General features: G+C 39.4%; 1 protein-coding gene across 1 annotated transcript; it reads right to left on the bottom strand.

Annotated features, from left to right (window-relative positions):
- Positions 1–12,389: 12,389 nt before the first annotated feature.
- Positions 12,390–13,477, bottom strand: LOC141632931 (uncharacterized). The gene is made up of 2 exons (XM_074445429.1): positions 13,354–13,477; positions 12,390–12,979 (listed from the first exon to the last, which is right to left on the bottom strand). The coding sequence occupies exons 1-2, from the start codon at positions 13,475–13,477 to the stop codon at positions 12,390–12,392; spliced, it is 714 nt and encodes a 237-aa protein (XP_074301530.1).
- Between the last annotated feature and the right edge of the window lie 2,398 nt (positions 13,478–15,875).

Raw genomic sequence — 15,875 nt, 5'->3', positions numbered from 1 at the left:
GAACCGACTGTCTTAGCTGTTTTTTCTCTGTTTTTTCATCTCATTAGAGTAGAACAACCCTTCCAAACCCCCAGAATTGGTTACCTAGACGGACTTAATTAAGGCTGACATTTTCCCATCTCCCTGTGGAGATCGACCCTACTTGCTGCTAACTTCTGTTAGTTGTATCTAGGTATTTAATTTTGGTACCTGACGATGGTATCAGCGGACCGTCCTTTTTTACCTCCATGAACTTGAACTGATCGAAGAAGAATAATCTGCATCCACATACGCTTTCACTTTCTTCTTTTCTTTGTCCACCTGTTTCCGTTCATGGTCTTTATTTTTTGCATCTTCTCTATTAGTAAGCTCAAATTTCACTGTACCTTTGTCACTGAGATCTCTAATGTCCAATCCGTCTGTACCTATAGCAACAGAATTGACAAAATGGTCCTCCATATTGCCCCCAATCTGGGGCGGAGGTGTTAATATCGCAGCACACGATTCAACATAATCCATTGGGGGTTCCGTGTCGGGGTCTGTAGAGGGTAGTGAATTGCAGGGCTGGACTTGCATAGGAGCCCTGCGAACGCTAGACTGATAAAAATTCAACTCCTCATCGCCTACCTAAAAAGATAAAGTCTTTCCTCCGACATCTATTACTGCGCGAGCGGTAAATAGAAATGGTCATCCTAAAATGATAGGAGTGTAAGAATCTTCGGGGATGTCCAAGACTACAAAGTCAACGGGAATAAAGGATTTCCCGATCTTAACAGGTATGTTCTCTAAGACACCTAGGGGCCGTGATAAAGTACTGTCGGCCATCTGTACGGTCATGTTAGTACAATGAAACTTAGTCAAACCAAGCCTCTTAGCGAGAGACAACAGTAAGACACTCACACTAGCTCCCAGATCACATAATGCATTATCGATGAAATGGGTCCCAATATTACATGGTATCGAGAAACTACCCGGGTCAGACAACTTGGGTGGGGTCTTATTTTGAATTAGGGTAGTGCCCACTTCAGTCAAAGCCACCATCTCATAGTCATTTATATGCCTCCTACGTGTCAATATTTCTTTCATAAATTTCATATAGGAGGGTACCTGGGTCAGTAACTAAGCAAAAGGTACATTAACATGAAGTCTTTTCAAAATTTCGGCAAACTTACCGAACTGTTGTTCAATCTTCTGGCTCTATAGTCTTCTTAGAAATGGGGCCGTGATTGGGATAGCTAGTCCTTCATTCCTCTTTGCCAAATAATTCTTGCAATCAGCATCAGAATTACTCGATTGAGCATCATTACCCTTCGATCGAATAACTTTGTCAACAATAGTGCTCGATCGAGCACTTTCATCTACTCGATCGAGAATGGGTTCTTCAGAAGTGCTCGATCGAGCGCATTTAACCTCTCGATCGAGGGCTTTGTCAGCAATATCCCTCGATCCGCCTCCAGATATCAATCGATCGAGGATGTTTCCTGGATTCAGCAATATTTCGTCAGATGACGACTGTTTCTGCACAGAAACTTCAACTTCCGGGTCTGACAATTTGTCATTTTTAGTCGGCATTTTGGGTCCCTCATAAGAAAGTTCGCTCCTCAGATTAATTAAATTTACCATCTCATGATGTTTCTTGTCGGGTTGTGACAGTAAATGATTCCGTTGCCTTGAAGATTGATTAGTAGTCAGTTGAGCCATTTGTGATTCAAGTGATTTAATAGCGGCATCTTTCGCTTGATCACTCTTTTGCAACTGAATTATCAATAATTGCGCCATCGACTTCAGCTTGGCTATATCACTTATTCCACTAGAAGAGGCACCTTATTGCGGCGGTGGAAATGATGGAGGATTTTGAAAGCCTTGTTGTTGAGCTTTGTGAGGTGGTACATAGGCTTGTTGTTGCTGCGGTGGAGGTGTTGGATTTAAGACATTATGACTAGTCCATCTCAAGTTAGGATGGACTCCAGCTTGGTTATTGAAATAGGAGCCCCCTTGCCTATATTGTTGAAAGGCATACACTTGCTCCTTCTCACCTAAACAATCCACGGCATTATGACCATCATTACTACCAAATCTCTCACATGAGATGGTTTCTTGTCTAGACGACAAGTGAATCGTCTGTTGATTTCGCGCGGCCTGCAACTCAAACTTATCAAATTTGGGATTCATGGCTTCCAGCAGAGCCACAAGTGCGCTATCAACGGTAGAAACTGTTGTAATACCACCTCTAGGATTCCCATATTCAGCACAATGGGTAGCCATCTCCTCAATAATTCCCGAACCTTTTTCATCATCAATATTCTTTTGAAACCGATCGTTAATTAGTTGCAGCATCTAAAATGGCATGATGGTCGTCATACAACCCATTATAGAATTGGTTGCACAAAAACCACTGATTGAAACCGTGATGTGCGACAGACCGAACAAGATTTTTAAGCCGACCCCACGCCTTATAAAAGTTCTCATCTGGAGTTTGTTTAAACCTTATAATCTTCCCTCTCAATGCATTGGTTCTTTGTGGAGGAAAGTACCTTTTGTAAAAAGCGAGAGCCAAGGTCTCCCATTTTGTATTTCCAGCTGCTACTCTATCTAGATCAGTTAGCCACTCTCGGGCTCCATCAGTCATAGAGAAAGGAAAAAGGACTTCCTTAATCTTGTCTTGAGTCACTCCCTTAGTAGCGGGAATGGTAGAACAGTAATCTGTAAAGACCTCCGTATGCTTCCTCGGGTCCTCACCAGCTACTCCAGGATACAGGTTCCTCTCAACCAGATTGATGTAAGACGATCGAATATCAAATGATTCCCATCTTTCATTGCAAGATTAAAACCTTTTGGAATAGACTCAGATGTAGGCTTGGAATGGCTCGCAATATTTGGCATTTTCACAGATTTGATTGCATAAATATAAGTATCTTCCTCTAAAGATTAATCTTCTGCAAAAATAAAGTATTCAAGATCAGGTTCAAGAATACTCAAGGCTTCCTCTTGACGATTCTTTCTCAACAAGTTCCGTCTTTGTCGAAAAGTCCGCTCCGGTTCAGGATCAGCTGGTACTAATTCTGACCTGTTAGACCTAGGCATAAACAAAACTAAGAAAGAAAAGTAATAAGAACTGTATCAAGGAATAAAAAATCCCTTGAGACTAAGACAATCTAAATAAAAACAAGTAAATAGGATAATTGCCTCCCCGGCAACGGCGCCAAAATTTGACACGGCTGTCGCAACCCTATCAAAAAAAACCAACCGGCTCAACTAATATAGTAGAGGTAAGTCGGGTATCGTACTGTACAGAGAGGCTATTATATCTACTTGTTATCTTAGTTCGTCACAGTAACAGATTGGGTGTTTTGATTTGTTTTCTAAACTACTAAATGAGATTAAAGTAGAGAGAAAAAGACCAATAAAGACAATAAAGAGAAATAAAGGGTGTGATCAAATAAAGAGAGAAATGCTAGGACGTCGGTTCACCATGGTAAATAGCCAATTCTGTCATAAATAGATCAGTCGGTCTAATGTGAGAAGGGTAAAAGAAAGGTCCTCTCGGTCCGCTATCTGCCCTAAAATACAACTAACTCAGCTCTCGCCCTCATTAGTGTAGTCTACTGTTCATAACAAGTCTGTTCATTCCAATCTCTCGATCTAGGTTTGAATTTAACCGGATTAACTAGTTTAGAAGCGTGTACTCAACTAAACGATTACAATTAAATTGTTATAAAACGGTTCTCACAATCAAACCATCTAATCTAATTACGACATCACTGTTTCACTACCATGGTTCCCCTAATCCTAACATAAAAGGGTTTAGCTACTCATGTTTATGGCGAAACTAATAGCAATAATGGATGAAATAGCAAGAGACATGATATAAAAATGATAGAGATTAACTAACATAAACAAAACAATAACAGTAATTAAAACAGTAATTAAGAACAAGGATTAAAGATGCAAGGAAGATTAAATTGAATAAGAGAGAAAGAATGGTTACAAAGTTCTGATCCGGCAATAAGAACGAAAGTAACGTAGCAAAGGGAAAGAAATTGTCTGCTGAATTATTAGGAGCAAACTATCAGATTAAGAAGTGTGTATTAATCTAATGACGTCTTCTCTTTATATAGAGAAGATATTTTTATTGACCTAAACTTAACTTAAGAAATTAAATCCTACGACTAATGACAGGAGCTCTCGATCGAGTACAATAGAACATCTCAATCAAGTAACTTCCCAGCAAAATCCCTCGATTGAACAGAAGATGTCTTCGACCGAGTAACCTCAAAATACTGCATATCGATCGAGTACAGCAGGGACTCAATTGAACACCATTGACCACCACATTCACTCGATCGAATAGAAAAGGCTTCGATCGAGTACTCAGCCACTGAAACAGCTCGTTTCTTTATTGGTTAGCTTCCAAGACCACTTTACGCTACCTGAGGCAAAGGCAGTTTCGCTTCAAATCTTCCATCTCAATAAATGCATGCTAAGAGGACTGAAAAAGGCCTGATTCCGCTAGTTTCGGGTTCGTTCCTGCAATTAAGGCCAAACAAACCAAAGTAGCCTATTTGGGGCATTTCATAGCTTAACACTACGAGAATTACATGGAAATGCGTGCATAAGAGGCCAAAACGGACTATGTAAAATGCACGTATCAGATGCAAGTATGATGACTTGGCATAAAACTGGAAGAATAAATGATGGAAAGCTAAGACATCCGGCAGATGGTATACAATGGAAAGCGATTGACGCTAAGTATCCCAGGTTCGGCAATGAACCTAGAAACTTACGTCTAGTGATGTCCACTGATGAAATGAACCCACACGGAAACATGAGTAGTCAACATAGTACTTGGCAAGTAGTTTTTGCTATTTATAACTTACCTCCACATGTGTGCATAAAAAAAAGTATTTGATGTTGTCGTTGTTAATTTGCAGCCCTAAACAACATGGAAACAATATAGATGTCTATTTGGAGCCTCTTCTAGATGATTTGCGAATTTTGTGGGATTGTGGGATAGAAGTATTCGATGGATATAAGAATGAAACTTTCAATTTGAGAGCGATGTTGTTGTGTACAATATCTGACTATCCCGCTTATGGCGACCTTTGTGGACATACTGTGCATGGGAAAGAAGCTTGCCCATTGTGTGGAGAGGATATTATATCAGAATACTTGAAGCATTCTCGCAAACATATGTACATGGGAAATCGTAGGGGGTTATGTCGTGATCATCCCTATTGTAAGCTTCAAAAGGCGTTTAATGGGTACGCTGAGCCTCGTGCGAGTCCTAATATTTTTCATGGGCATGAATTTTATGATAAAGTTAAGGAAACTAAGATAATATATGGGAAAAGGGCTCTAAATTATCTACCAGTGGGTATAAGAAAAGATCGATATTCTTTGATGAACTTCCATATTGGCCTGACTTGGAGGTCAGGCATTGTCTCGATTTCATGCACATTGAGAAAAATGTCTGTGATAATATCACCAAACCCTCTTGAATGTTCCCGGCAAAACAAAAGATAATAAAGCAGCTAGTGAAGATATGACAATGATGGGTATTAGGCCGGAGTTGGAACCAAAGAAGAGAGGTAATCGTACATTTTTGCCGCCAACAGCTTTTACCCTTTCACGGGATGAGAAAAAACAGTTATGTGAATGCTTAAACGGAATTAAGGTACCACAGGGTTATTCGTCGAATATCAGAAGCTTTGTGTCGATGCAGGACCTAAAACTCATCAGGTTAAAGTCACATAACCGTCACACTTTTATGCAACAGTTATTACCTATGGCTATTTGGTCCATTTTGCCCGACAAGGTACGATATGCTTTAACTAGATTTTGTGTCTTCTTCCAGTCTATTTGCGAGAAAGTCATTGATCCCGCTCACGTGGAGTCTTTGCAAAACCTCGTTGTCACCTCTCTTTGTTAGTTGGAAATATATTTTCCACCCTCGTTCTTCACTATAATGGTACACCTGACTGTTCACTTAGTTAGGGAGATTTTGTATCTTGGCCCCGTGTACTTGAGATACCAGTATCCTTTCGAAAGATTGAAAGTGTACAAGGACTACCCATCTAATCGGTATCGACTAGAAGATTGTATTGCTGAGCGCGCTATTATCAATGAAGCTCTTGCATATTGTTACGCGCACCTCTCCAGTGACGAGTTAATTGTAGTTCCTATGAATCGCCTTAGTGACTGGATTGCAGGAAAAGGCATTAAGGGTCGTGTTGAAAAAATTGTGACACGTGACATGTTGCATTTAGCACATACGTACGTGCTTCACAACGAGGATGAGGTGCAACCTTATATTCAGCAGCACCAAGATGAGCTCAAAGACATTTACCCAACCAATGGCGAGATGTGGATTGCAAATGAGCATAACAAGAGATTTGGAAAATGGTCTAGGAACATTGTTTTAGATTATTAGAATCAGTATGGTGATGATATATCTCCTAGGTTATTACGTTTCGGCTTAGGTCCAAATGCGAGAGAGCAACCTTTTATAGTGGTTTTGCCATTAATGGATATACTTTTTACACCCGCGAGCAAGATGAGTTGAGCACAATGCAAAATAGTGCTGTTTGTTCTGAATTTGAGGCGATGTACTTTGCTAGTTCAAAAGATAAACATCCTATTTGGAGAAAAATGCAATATTATGGTATAATTCAAGAAAAATGCAATATTATGGAGTAATTCAAGAAAAAAGTGTTGTTTGTTCTGGCGATGTACTCTCCAGTGGGTAGATAACAACAATGGTTTTTGAAAGGATAATATGGGATTTACGTTGGTGAATCTTGATAAGGTTGGAAATAAGGATGATCTGTTCATAATGGCATCACAAGCTAAACAAGTGTTTTATGTCACCGATCCTATGGATAAGAAGTGGTCTGTTGTACTATCTATAAGGAGTAGACGGGGTGCACCCGATAGTGGTGATGATGATGATCAGGATGTCGTATTTGAGGTACTGAATCACCGTAAGATATCAAATGTTGACGATGATAACACTCCAAGCATCTATATGCGTGATGCTCATGGTGAAGGTATTTGGGTTAACGAAGAAACTATGCCACCCAAAAAACGTCCCCGATCCTGAGATGGTTATATGAGTAAGTATTTTAATGAAAGACTTACTTTTTCCCAACAAAAAAAAAATTGTTGTTGTTAATGAGTTTTATGCTCGGAAATTGTTGACATTTAGCCGACATAACTTTTCTACAGTTTATAGTATTTTGTAAATTCGATTGTTAATTAGCAAGTTCTTCTTTCAGTTTGAAGCTCTTATTGTCATTGTGAAAATTTTCTATTATGTAATTAACTTATTTAATTGCCATTAAGTAACATGTTACCTACTTAGCATTTAAATAAAATATAACCTTCATAAAACAATGGCAATATGCATACAAAAAAATGTCACTTATTGTATTTTGTGGGTTGGAATCGATGTAATAACTGATCTAAATCTCATTTCTACCATTATGCATACATGAAAATATGGAAAATTGGTTCAAAGGCTAGGTAGTCAATAATCTGGATGTAGATAGAGAACTCATCCATGCAGATTATGTCAAAGCATAAACAGATAATGCTCTCGGTTGGTTTGGTCAACATAAAGAAGTCGAGTTCAATGGCAGCTGCAACCAATACCAATATGACGTTTTAACTTAACCAAATCTCAGTTCATAATCTTCCACCCTATTGATAGCTGTTCGGATAAGGCAAACATGGCCATGGTATGTAAATCTTGGGCTCGGCTATATCTTTTTTATCCGAATTCACCTCGTGTTCTATTGGCGTATCTCCAAACTTTACGTGGCAGTGATGTAAATGGCGTGAGGATAATGCGTAGGAATGGTAGACTAATTTCTCAAAGATGCAAGTGCTTTATGACGGATAATGAGGCAGCCAGATTTATCATGCATGTTCACCAATGAATAAATGTATTGCAACGCGCCCATCTTAATCCACTCAATGATATTCAAAACAAAGAAGTAAATAAAATATTGCGGGATATGCCAACCCTGACACATCAAGCAGCGAAAGAAATTTCAGCACTCTTACTAGTTCGTCGAAATTTCTATTTAGTTGAAACTGTTGATTTGATCTAGGTATGCTAGTTTGTACAACATATAGTTAATGTTGTTGTATGCTTCTGCTGTGGTTATTTGCTGCTGCTGCTGTAAATTATTGATGTAGGTTTTGGAAAGAACTGCAATGAAATTGTAATTTTTTTTTTTAAAAAAAGTAATTATAATAACAACGGTTAATATTAACAAAACCGTTGTTATTAATTTCCCTACAATAAACTATTAAACGCGCGCATTACTATCAACAACGAGTTTCTTACATAAAACCGTTGTTATTACCTTCCCACTCACTCTTTTCACAATGAGTAGTTTGTAACAAGAATGGGTGTAAACCGTTGTTAAAATACTTGAAACAACGGTTTTATGTCATTAAACCGTTGTTATTACTTTCCCACCAAAATATTATTCAATACAATGACTTCTTTTAACAACGGTTATAAACCGTTGTTATAACTTTTGGCAACGATTTTTATCGGAAAACGTAACCGTTGTGAAAACTTTTAACAACGGCCCGAACAACAACACCCGCTTTTTTCTATAACAACGGTTATTAACCGTTGCTATCCCCTATATCTGTAGTAGTGGTAGGTTGTGGTTCATTCTCTATAACAAAGATGGTGTCGTTGGAAGAAGAAGAAGAAGAATGAGTATCCTCTTCTTTCTCTTGATGGTTTGTTGGATTGATTTGTTGAATAACCGGAGGTTCTCTTCTTATACCTCCTCCTAGCCAAGCGAAAGTACTTTGAATTTCCGGGTTGAGGGGAAGCAAAGGTTCACTAGAGTTCCTAGTATGAACCATAAAAATATCTACACAAGAAACAAACGATAAAAAATGTTCACACAAGCAAACCTACCAAACACGATTTAGTTACTACAAACACAATTGCAAGTAACTTGGGACAACTATTCTAACAACGCAATTAAAAACACTTAGCAAAAACCGTCACCTTCCCCGGCAACGGCGCCAAAATTTGGCACGCCCAATACGTCGCTATAAAAGAGGATCAAATTAACAATTTATAAGCCACAATTAATACTAATTAGCACTAATTACAAAACAACTAAAGTAGTAAGAAGGGGATCTTACCCAAGAGAAAGGGGGTTTTGTATTCGGTTTTCGACTATGCAATTAGAACAATTGTAACTATTTAACATACAAGTATGTAAACAAAAGGGGGTTTTTTTGTTTGGATTTCAAATATAACAAAAGCTAAACAAAATTCAAACAAGAGTGAGTAGCAAGTAAGGAAGCAAATCGATTTAAAGATGGAATATCAAATTTTTAGAAAGACTTAACCCAACTTAAGAAAGTGAGACACTTTAGTTGATCCTTGACACAATGAATCCTTTAACTAATATAATTTCCCTATTAGTGAGATAAAATCTTCAAATTCCCTTAATAGAAGCCAACAACAAGCAATTCACACTTAGCAATTGACCCAACTTATTAGTTCACCTAGTGGAAATCACACACATAGAGTAGTTAACAAGAAGATGAAGCAATAGGAATCCAATAGGTGAAATTACTCACAATGATAACACGATTAATGAGTAATCACAAATTAATCTCTCAATTGTCAATTAAAACAAGAAGAAATCGCATTCATTAGTCTAATACAAGTTGTTGCAAGATGGAATTACAAGGAAAACACACTTGTTTGAGTATGTATCCTCAACAATAGTGCGGTCACATTAATGAATCTCATAATAATAATACGTAAAGGGATGATTCATTTATATAAGTCAACTGCTCAACATTAATCGGTAATGATTGGCTTACTAGAGTTTGACATTACTGTCGTTTTAACGGTGGTGATCAGTTGATCCCTTAAGGTCACTCCTAAAGGACGATTCACTAAATTGTAAAGTTAATCGATTGTATGATGATACAGATTGATTAAATCCTTAAATTGAACAAATTGATATTTTTTTTTGGAAGAAATCAGCTTCTCATTAAAATAAGAAAGAGATTCTTACAAAGTACAGCCACTAAACAAGCTTACAATATTTGTAGGGAATCAAATATGCTACTATCTCCTCTAGAAAACTATTATTGACATTAGAAAATAATCTAACAGAGACATAATACTTGATGCAGGACTGAGTTAGAAAAGGGACAAAGGTCGTCTGGTGATGCCAAGCCATAGTAAATTTGATGCAGGACTGAGTTAGAAAAGGGACAAATGAAAAAGAGATGAGGAATGCTTTCCAAAGCTGCACAACACAAGTTGCACCTATTAACTATAATCAATCCTCTTTTCATCAAATTATCCACCGTGGGAAGACCATTTTGAACAGCCATTCTCACAATGACAGAATGCCGAGGCATTACAACACTATCCATGAGAGGCTTGGCCCATCTCAAATTTGGATGCTGACCATGAAAAGCAGAATAAACCTGATACATTGTAAGCTTACCAGATTTGGTCCATGATTGCAGCCTTGCCTGAGCAGCAACAATGGAACCAGCCTGACTTATAAACTCATCCCTAGTGGCCAACAGAGCTTTCCAAACTGTTGTAGAGCTACAACCTGGCTGCACACTCCAACAGTCAGCTCTGTGAAAATAGTAATGCTTGCACCATTGCACCCAGACTGATTGGGTATCATGGCTGAGTCTCCAAAACATCTTGAGCATAAGAGATTTGTTCCAGCTAAGAATTTCATGAATGTCAAAACCACCCTGAGCTCTAGACCTGCAAACTTTCTGCCAGGAAAAGAACACCATTCTCCTGGTACTACTCTGGTAATTCCAAAGAAACCCCCTACAAAGTTTATCAATTTCCAACATAACCCTTTTGGCAGTAGAAAACTTGCACACCAGAAACTCTCAATACCAAAAACAACTGAGTTTAGAAGCTGCACTTTTCCAGCATAAGATAGAAAAGTATTAGACCAGTGCTTAATTTTTCCAGTTATCTTCTGCAACAAAGAATGGTACATATCCCTAGTCAACCTAGAGGAGTGAAGAGGAACACCGAGGTATTTAAAGGGGAATGCTCCCTCCAAATAACTGGTCTCATTAAGGATCAGGGACTTAACCTCTTGAGACACTCCACCAAAGTAATTGTTAGTTTTAGCTGGGTTAGGTTGGAGCCCTGAGTACTCAGCAAACAAAGCCAAAGAATTCTCCACTGCTTTGACAGAAGGATAATCTACTCTCGTAAAAACCAGCATATCATCTGCAAAAACAAGATGAGATAGCCCAATCCTATAGCATTTAGGGTGGTAGCTGAAAAGAGGTTGCTCAGGTAACCTTCTTAGAATTCGAGATAAAACTTCCATGCATAGGACAAAGAGCAAAGGGGAGAGGGGATCCTCTTGCCTCAATCCTCTCTGACCCTCAAAATAACCCACAGAAGTGCCATTGATATTAAGTGAGAATCTGGGTGAGGTAACACAGTTAATAACCCAAGTACAAAATTTTACAGGCAAACCAAATAAGGGGAGAATGGTCCTAAGAAAGTCCCAGTTCACAGAATCGAATGCCTTTCTAATATCCACTTTAATGACACAACGAGGAGATAAGTCCTTCCTCCCATACCCAGCAACAAGTTCATGGGCAAGCATAATATTATCCACAATAGATCTCTCATGGGTAAAGGCAGCTTCCTCTAATCCTACTAAGGTAGGCATGACCATCTTCAGTCTCTTAGTAAGAATTTTACTAATGGTTTTGTATATTGTGGAACAGCAGGAGATTGGTCTATAGTCTTGAACAGAGCTAGGATTATCACCTTTGGGGATGAGGGAAATAATAGTGGAGTTTATTTCCTTCAACAACTTACCAGACCTAAAGAAGTCATGTACAGCTTTCACAAACTCACCTTTAATAACACTCCAAGCTTGCCTAAAAAAGCCAGATGAAAAACCATCTGGTCCAGGGCTTTTGTTCACATCAATTGAGAACAAAGCATCATGGATTTCATCCTCAGTGACATCAGAAATCAGCATGGTTGCATGGGTTTCCTCCAAACAGGTCCTAGAAAGAATAATCTCCTCATCAAAATACCTGACCCGAGATGATGTCCCTAAAAGTCCCTTGTAATACTCACGGAAAGTATCAGAGATGCCCTCAAAGGTTTAGAACTCCTGACCATGTAAATCACAGACCCTGCTAATCTGACATCTATTCCTCCTGGCTGCCATCTTAGCAAAGAAATAAGTGGTATTAGCATCCTGCATTTTAATATCATGTATCTTGGCCCTCTGATAAACCATACTCAACTCATTAGTTCTGAGCTTACAATACTCCTAAGAGAGAATTTTCTCTTGACTGAGCAACTCAGCATTTAAAGGTGTCTGTTGAAGAAGGAGTTGTCATCTCTGTAATTCTAGCTTAGCATCTTTAACTCTCCCACTAATATTAGAAAAATCCCTCTGATGTAGAGACTTAAGCTTAGGTTTAATGAGCTTCAAATGCTTCACAAGCCTGTACATAGTGCAGCCTCTAATATCCTCATTCCAAGTGTCCTTAACAAGACTAAGAAAAGCAGGCTCATCCCCCCAGCAGTTTAAATACCTGAATTGTTTTGGCCTAGAAGCCTCATCAGGTGTCACCCAGACCACCAAGGACGAGTGGTCAGAGACACCAGCAGCCAGGGCATCAGCATAAGAAGAAGTGAAGCTAGTCTGCCAAGCAGAGTTAACTAACACTCTATCCAGTTTCATCCACTTCCTATCCCCATCCTCCTGCTTATTAGTCCAGGTAAAGTTGCATCCATGAGTAAGAAAATCATCTAACCCAGCCCCATAGACAGCTTCATTAAAGTTATCAATTGCTTGCAAATTAGGTACAGTATCACTGATTCTCTCCTCAACCTTTCTGACACAGTTAAAATCCCCAAGACACACCCAAGGATGGTGGGGTCTAATATGCTGTAGGAAGGTCCAGAGATCATATCTTCCTTCTGCAGAATTAAGTCCATACACAAAAGAAGCCTGGAAAGTTGCACATCCAGGGTCCTCCACTTGAATATGAATCCATTGATTCCCACTAGAGAGGGTAGTAATCCTCAAACTGGCTTTATTCCAGATCACCCACAACCGCCCATTGGAGTGATGTTTATAGTTATTTAAAACATGAAATAACCTAAAACCTTTCCTTCTTATATAAACAAACTAAGGAGCACGTACTCTAGTCTCCATTATTCCCATAATATCTAATTTATTTTCTTTAAAGAAATCCACTACTTCATGTTGCTTGAAGTCCTTATTCATACCTCGGATGTTCCAAACACATATCTTCATGGAGAAAGTAAGGGGGGTGGGTCCTCCTCCTCACTATAATCCTGCTCCTCAAAATGCAGCTCCACCTTGTCCCCAGCCACAACACTAAGCACAGGGATAATTTTCATACTCCTTGTCCTAGCAGTGACTAGAGGTTTCTCCACTGTAACTGAGTCCATTTGCATCACAGTCTACTCCAGAGTGCCCTCAGAATTTATATCTTGCACATTATGGTCATCCTTATCCACTGTTACAACAGTAGCTACAGTCTCCTCAATAGCAGGAGCTGTAATAACAGTCTCCTCGGTAGCAGGAGTTGTAGTAACAACAGTAGTAACCACTGGCCCAGCATCCTTCACCATAGTTTTCTCAACCACTGGAACATCCCCAGACTTATTTTTGAGCAGCCTGCACTTATGTTCTTCATGCCCAAGTTTCTTGCAGTGAGTACAGTAAAATGGCAGCCATTCATATACCACCCGTTAAAAAACTTGACCATATAAAGTATATAAGAGAACATCATGTAACACCCCCATACTCCAAGTGCCTTACCAGGACCACCCAGGTATAAGGATGTTACCATCTCGGTTACCCGAGGCAATGATAATCAAATAAACAATAATGAAACAATGTTTAAATAGAAATACTTTAGTGAACGGTTACAATCTCAAAACCAAAACCAAAAGTACGAATACATGTTCTCAAACTGACTGTCTACTGATTTAACTGCAATGTTTATGAAAACTACTAAGCTACAGCGGAAGACTTCTATCATTAGACCGTGGCACATCCCAAATATCCCAAAAGACTCAACTCATACCGCTCAATATCTGCTCACCATCCCCGAATGGATCACCGCAGTTTTTAAAACAATAAACGGGTCGATTTTATTTACATAATTTATATAACCAACAAGATGCGAACCAATACATCTCAAACAATCATACATAATCATCCACTCCACTCCATCTCCGTCACCGACCGTCCACCGGACCCGACCACCGCCAGGGGGGACCGCACCGTACCCACCAAATCCCCGCTCATCATACCGAGCGATAACCCTGTCCCATTAATGTGACATCCCCTTCCGTGGTGGGTTCCACGAAGGGCGAAACTAGGGCGTGAAGCCACTCCCGCAAGTGACTCCACTCAGCCGAGAACGCATCTCGAGAACCAGAGACAAACAATCACAATCACAATACAATATCGCAACCGTCTGAATCAATCAACAACACTAACTACAAAGACAATCACCACACATTATGTAAGTAATACGAGTAGGGAAACCCTACCGGAAAGCACAACAATCGACGATCTCACAAACTGATATCAAAAAGCTTCCTCTACGAATCCTCCTCCTAATATACAAACACATAATCACTACCAATCATACAAACAACAAAACCCCCAAATCCCCCAAACTAGGGTTTAACCAACTTAAAAGAAACATCATAAAAATGGTATATAGGTCTTACCCTCGACGCAAGGATCACAACGGTATAAAGGAATGTGAAATCCGACCTTCCAAGCTCCGGGATTTGCCAACAATGCGATTAAAGCTAATGACGTAGTTTGCTTTCTCTTCTCACAGTGATTAGGTTTTGAAAAGTGATTTAGGAACAATGACGGAAGTATTATATACTCTAATCGCATTATTAACAAAACCAGAGAAAACAGCCCCCGTAAACCGGCTACTCCATCGAGTAGCTAAGGTACTCGATCGAGTGCCCCCTTACTTGATCGAGTACCCACGTTACTCGATCGAGTACCCAACAGGTCAGAAACTATTTTAATCCGCAACACGCCCTTACTCGACAGAGTAAGGCCTACTCGATAGAGTACCCCAAGACTCATAAATACGTAGTATTACACATCATCAGTGAGCTTTTGAGACAAGTCCACCTCCAACATTATCCTAGCAAAAGAGAGCCTCTCCTTATGAGTTGTAACAGGATCAGCATACAAGGGATTACCAATCTTGCTCGCAATCTTACTCAAAGCTTTCTCAGACCAGAATAATGGGTCAGAGTCAGGCAAGGTGACCCAGACAGGAACCTTAGACACAATATCAAGCTCCTTAGAAATATTCGGATGCCACCTCTTGCAAACAAGAGAATGAGTACCAAGGCTCCAAGTACTACCCCTCAAAATAGTGCAAAGGTCTTGATCCTTTGTAAATCAAAAGAAGAACCAACCCTTTTTATAGTAAAGAACCTCAGGTTTTTGCACATGATTCCAGTTTTTACTTACAAACTCCACAACCTGCACAATAGAAGGCTTCCCTCCAATAAATTGCCCAACCAAAGTATTAGCCCAGTATCAAGCTCTTCAACAATATCAGTTTCATCAATAACAACACCTTTATCAGCTAAACCACGAACCAAATGGAGTTCCATACCAACAGGAGATTTGGAAATTCGCTCAGCCCAAGTAGGTTTCGCCACCGGGATTACAGGATCGGCGGTTAACGGAACACTAGGTCTAATAGGAATAGGAGTAATCACTCTAGGAGTAGTTACTTGAGGAATACCAGAACTCATAGTCGATTTAGGGTTTCCCGAATTTGCAGTATCAAGA

Source organism: Silene latifolia, chromosome Y (genome assembly GCF_048544455.1).
Source record: "Silene latifolia isolate original U9 population chromosome Y, ASM4854445v1, whole genome shotgun sequence".
Taxonomy (NCBI): domain Eukaryota; kingdom Viridiplantae; phylum Streptophyta; class Magnoliopsida; order Caryophyllales; family Caryophyllaceae; genus Silene; species Silene latifolia.
This window is presented reverse-complemented; position numbering and strand designations above follow the sequence as displayed.

Bases quoted from the DNA above. Each gene is read 5' to 3' on its own strand.
- LOC141632931 (XM_074445429.1), bottom strand. From the start codon at position 13,477: ATGGACTCAGTTACAGTGGAGAAACCTCTAGTCACTGCTAGGACAAGG. The intron at 12,980-13,353 runs GTGAGGAGGAGG...TTAATTCTGCAG, and splicing joins TTTTGAGGAGCAGGATTATA to AAGGAAGATATGATCTCTGG.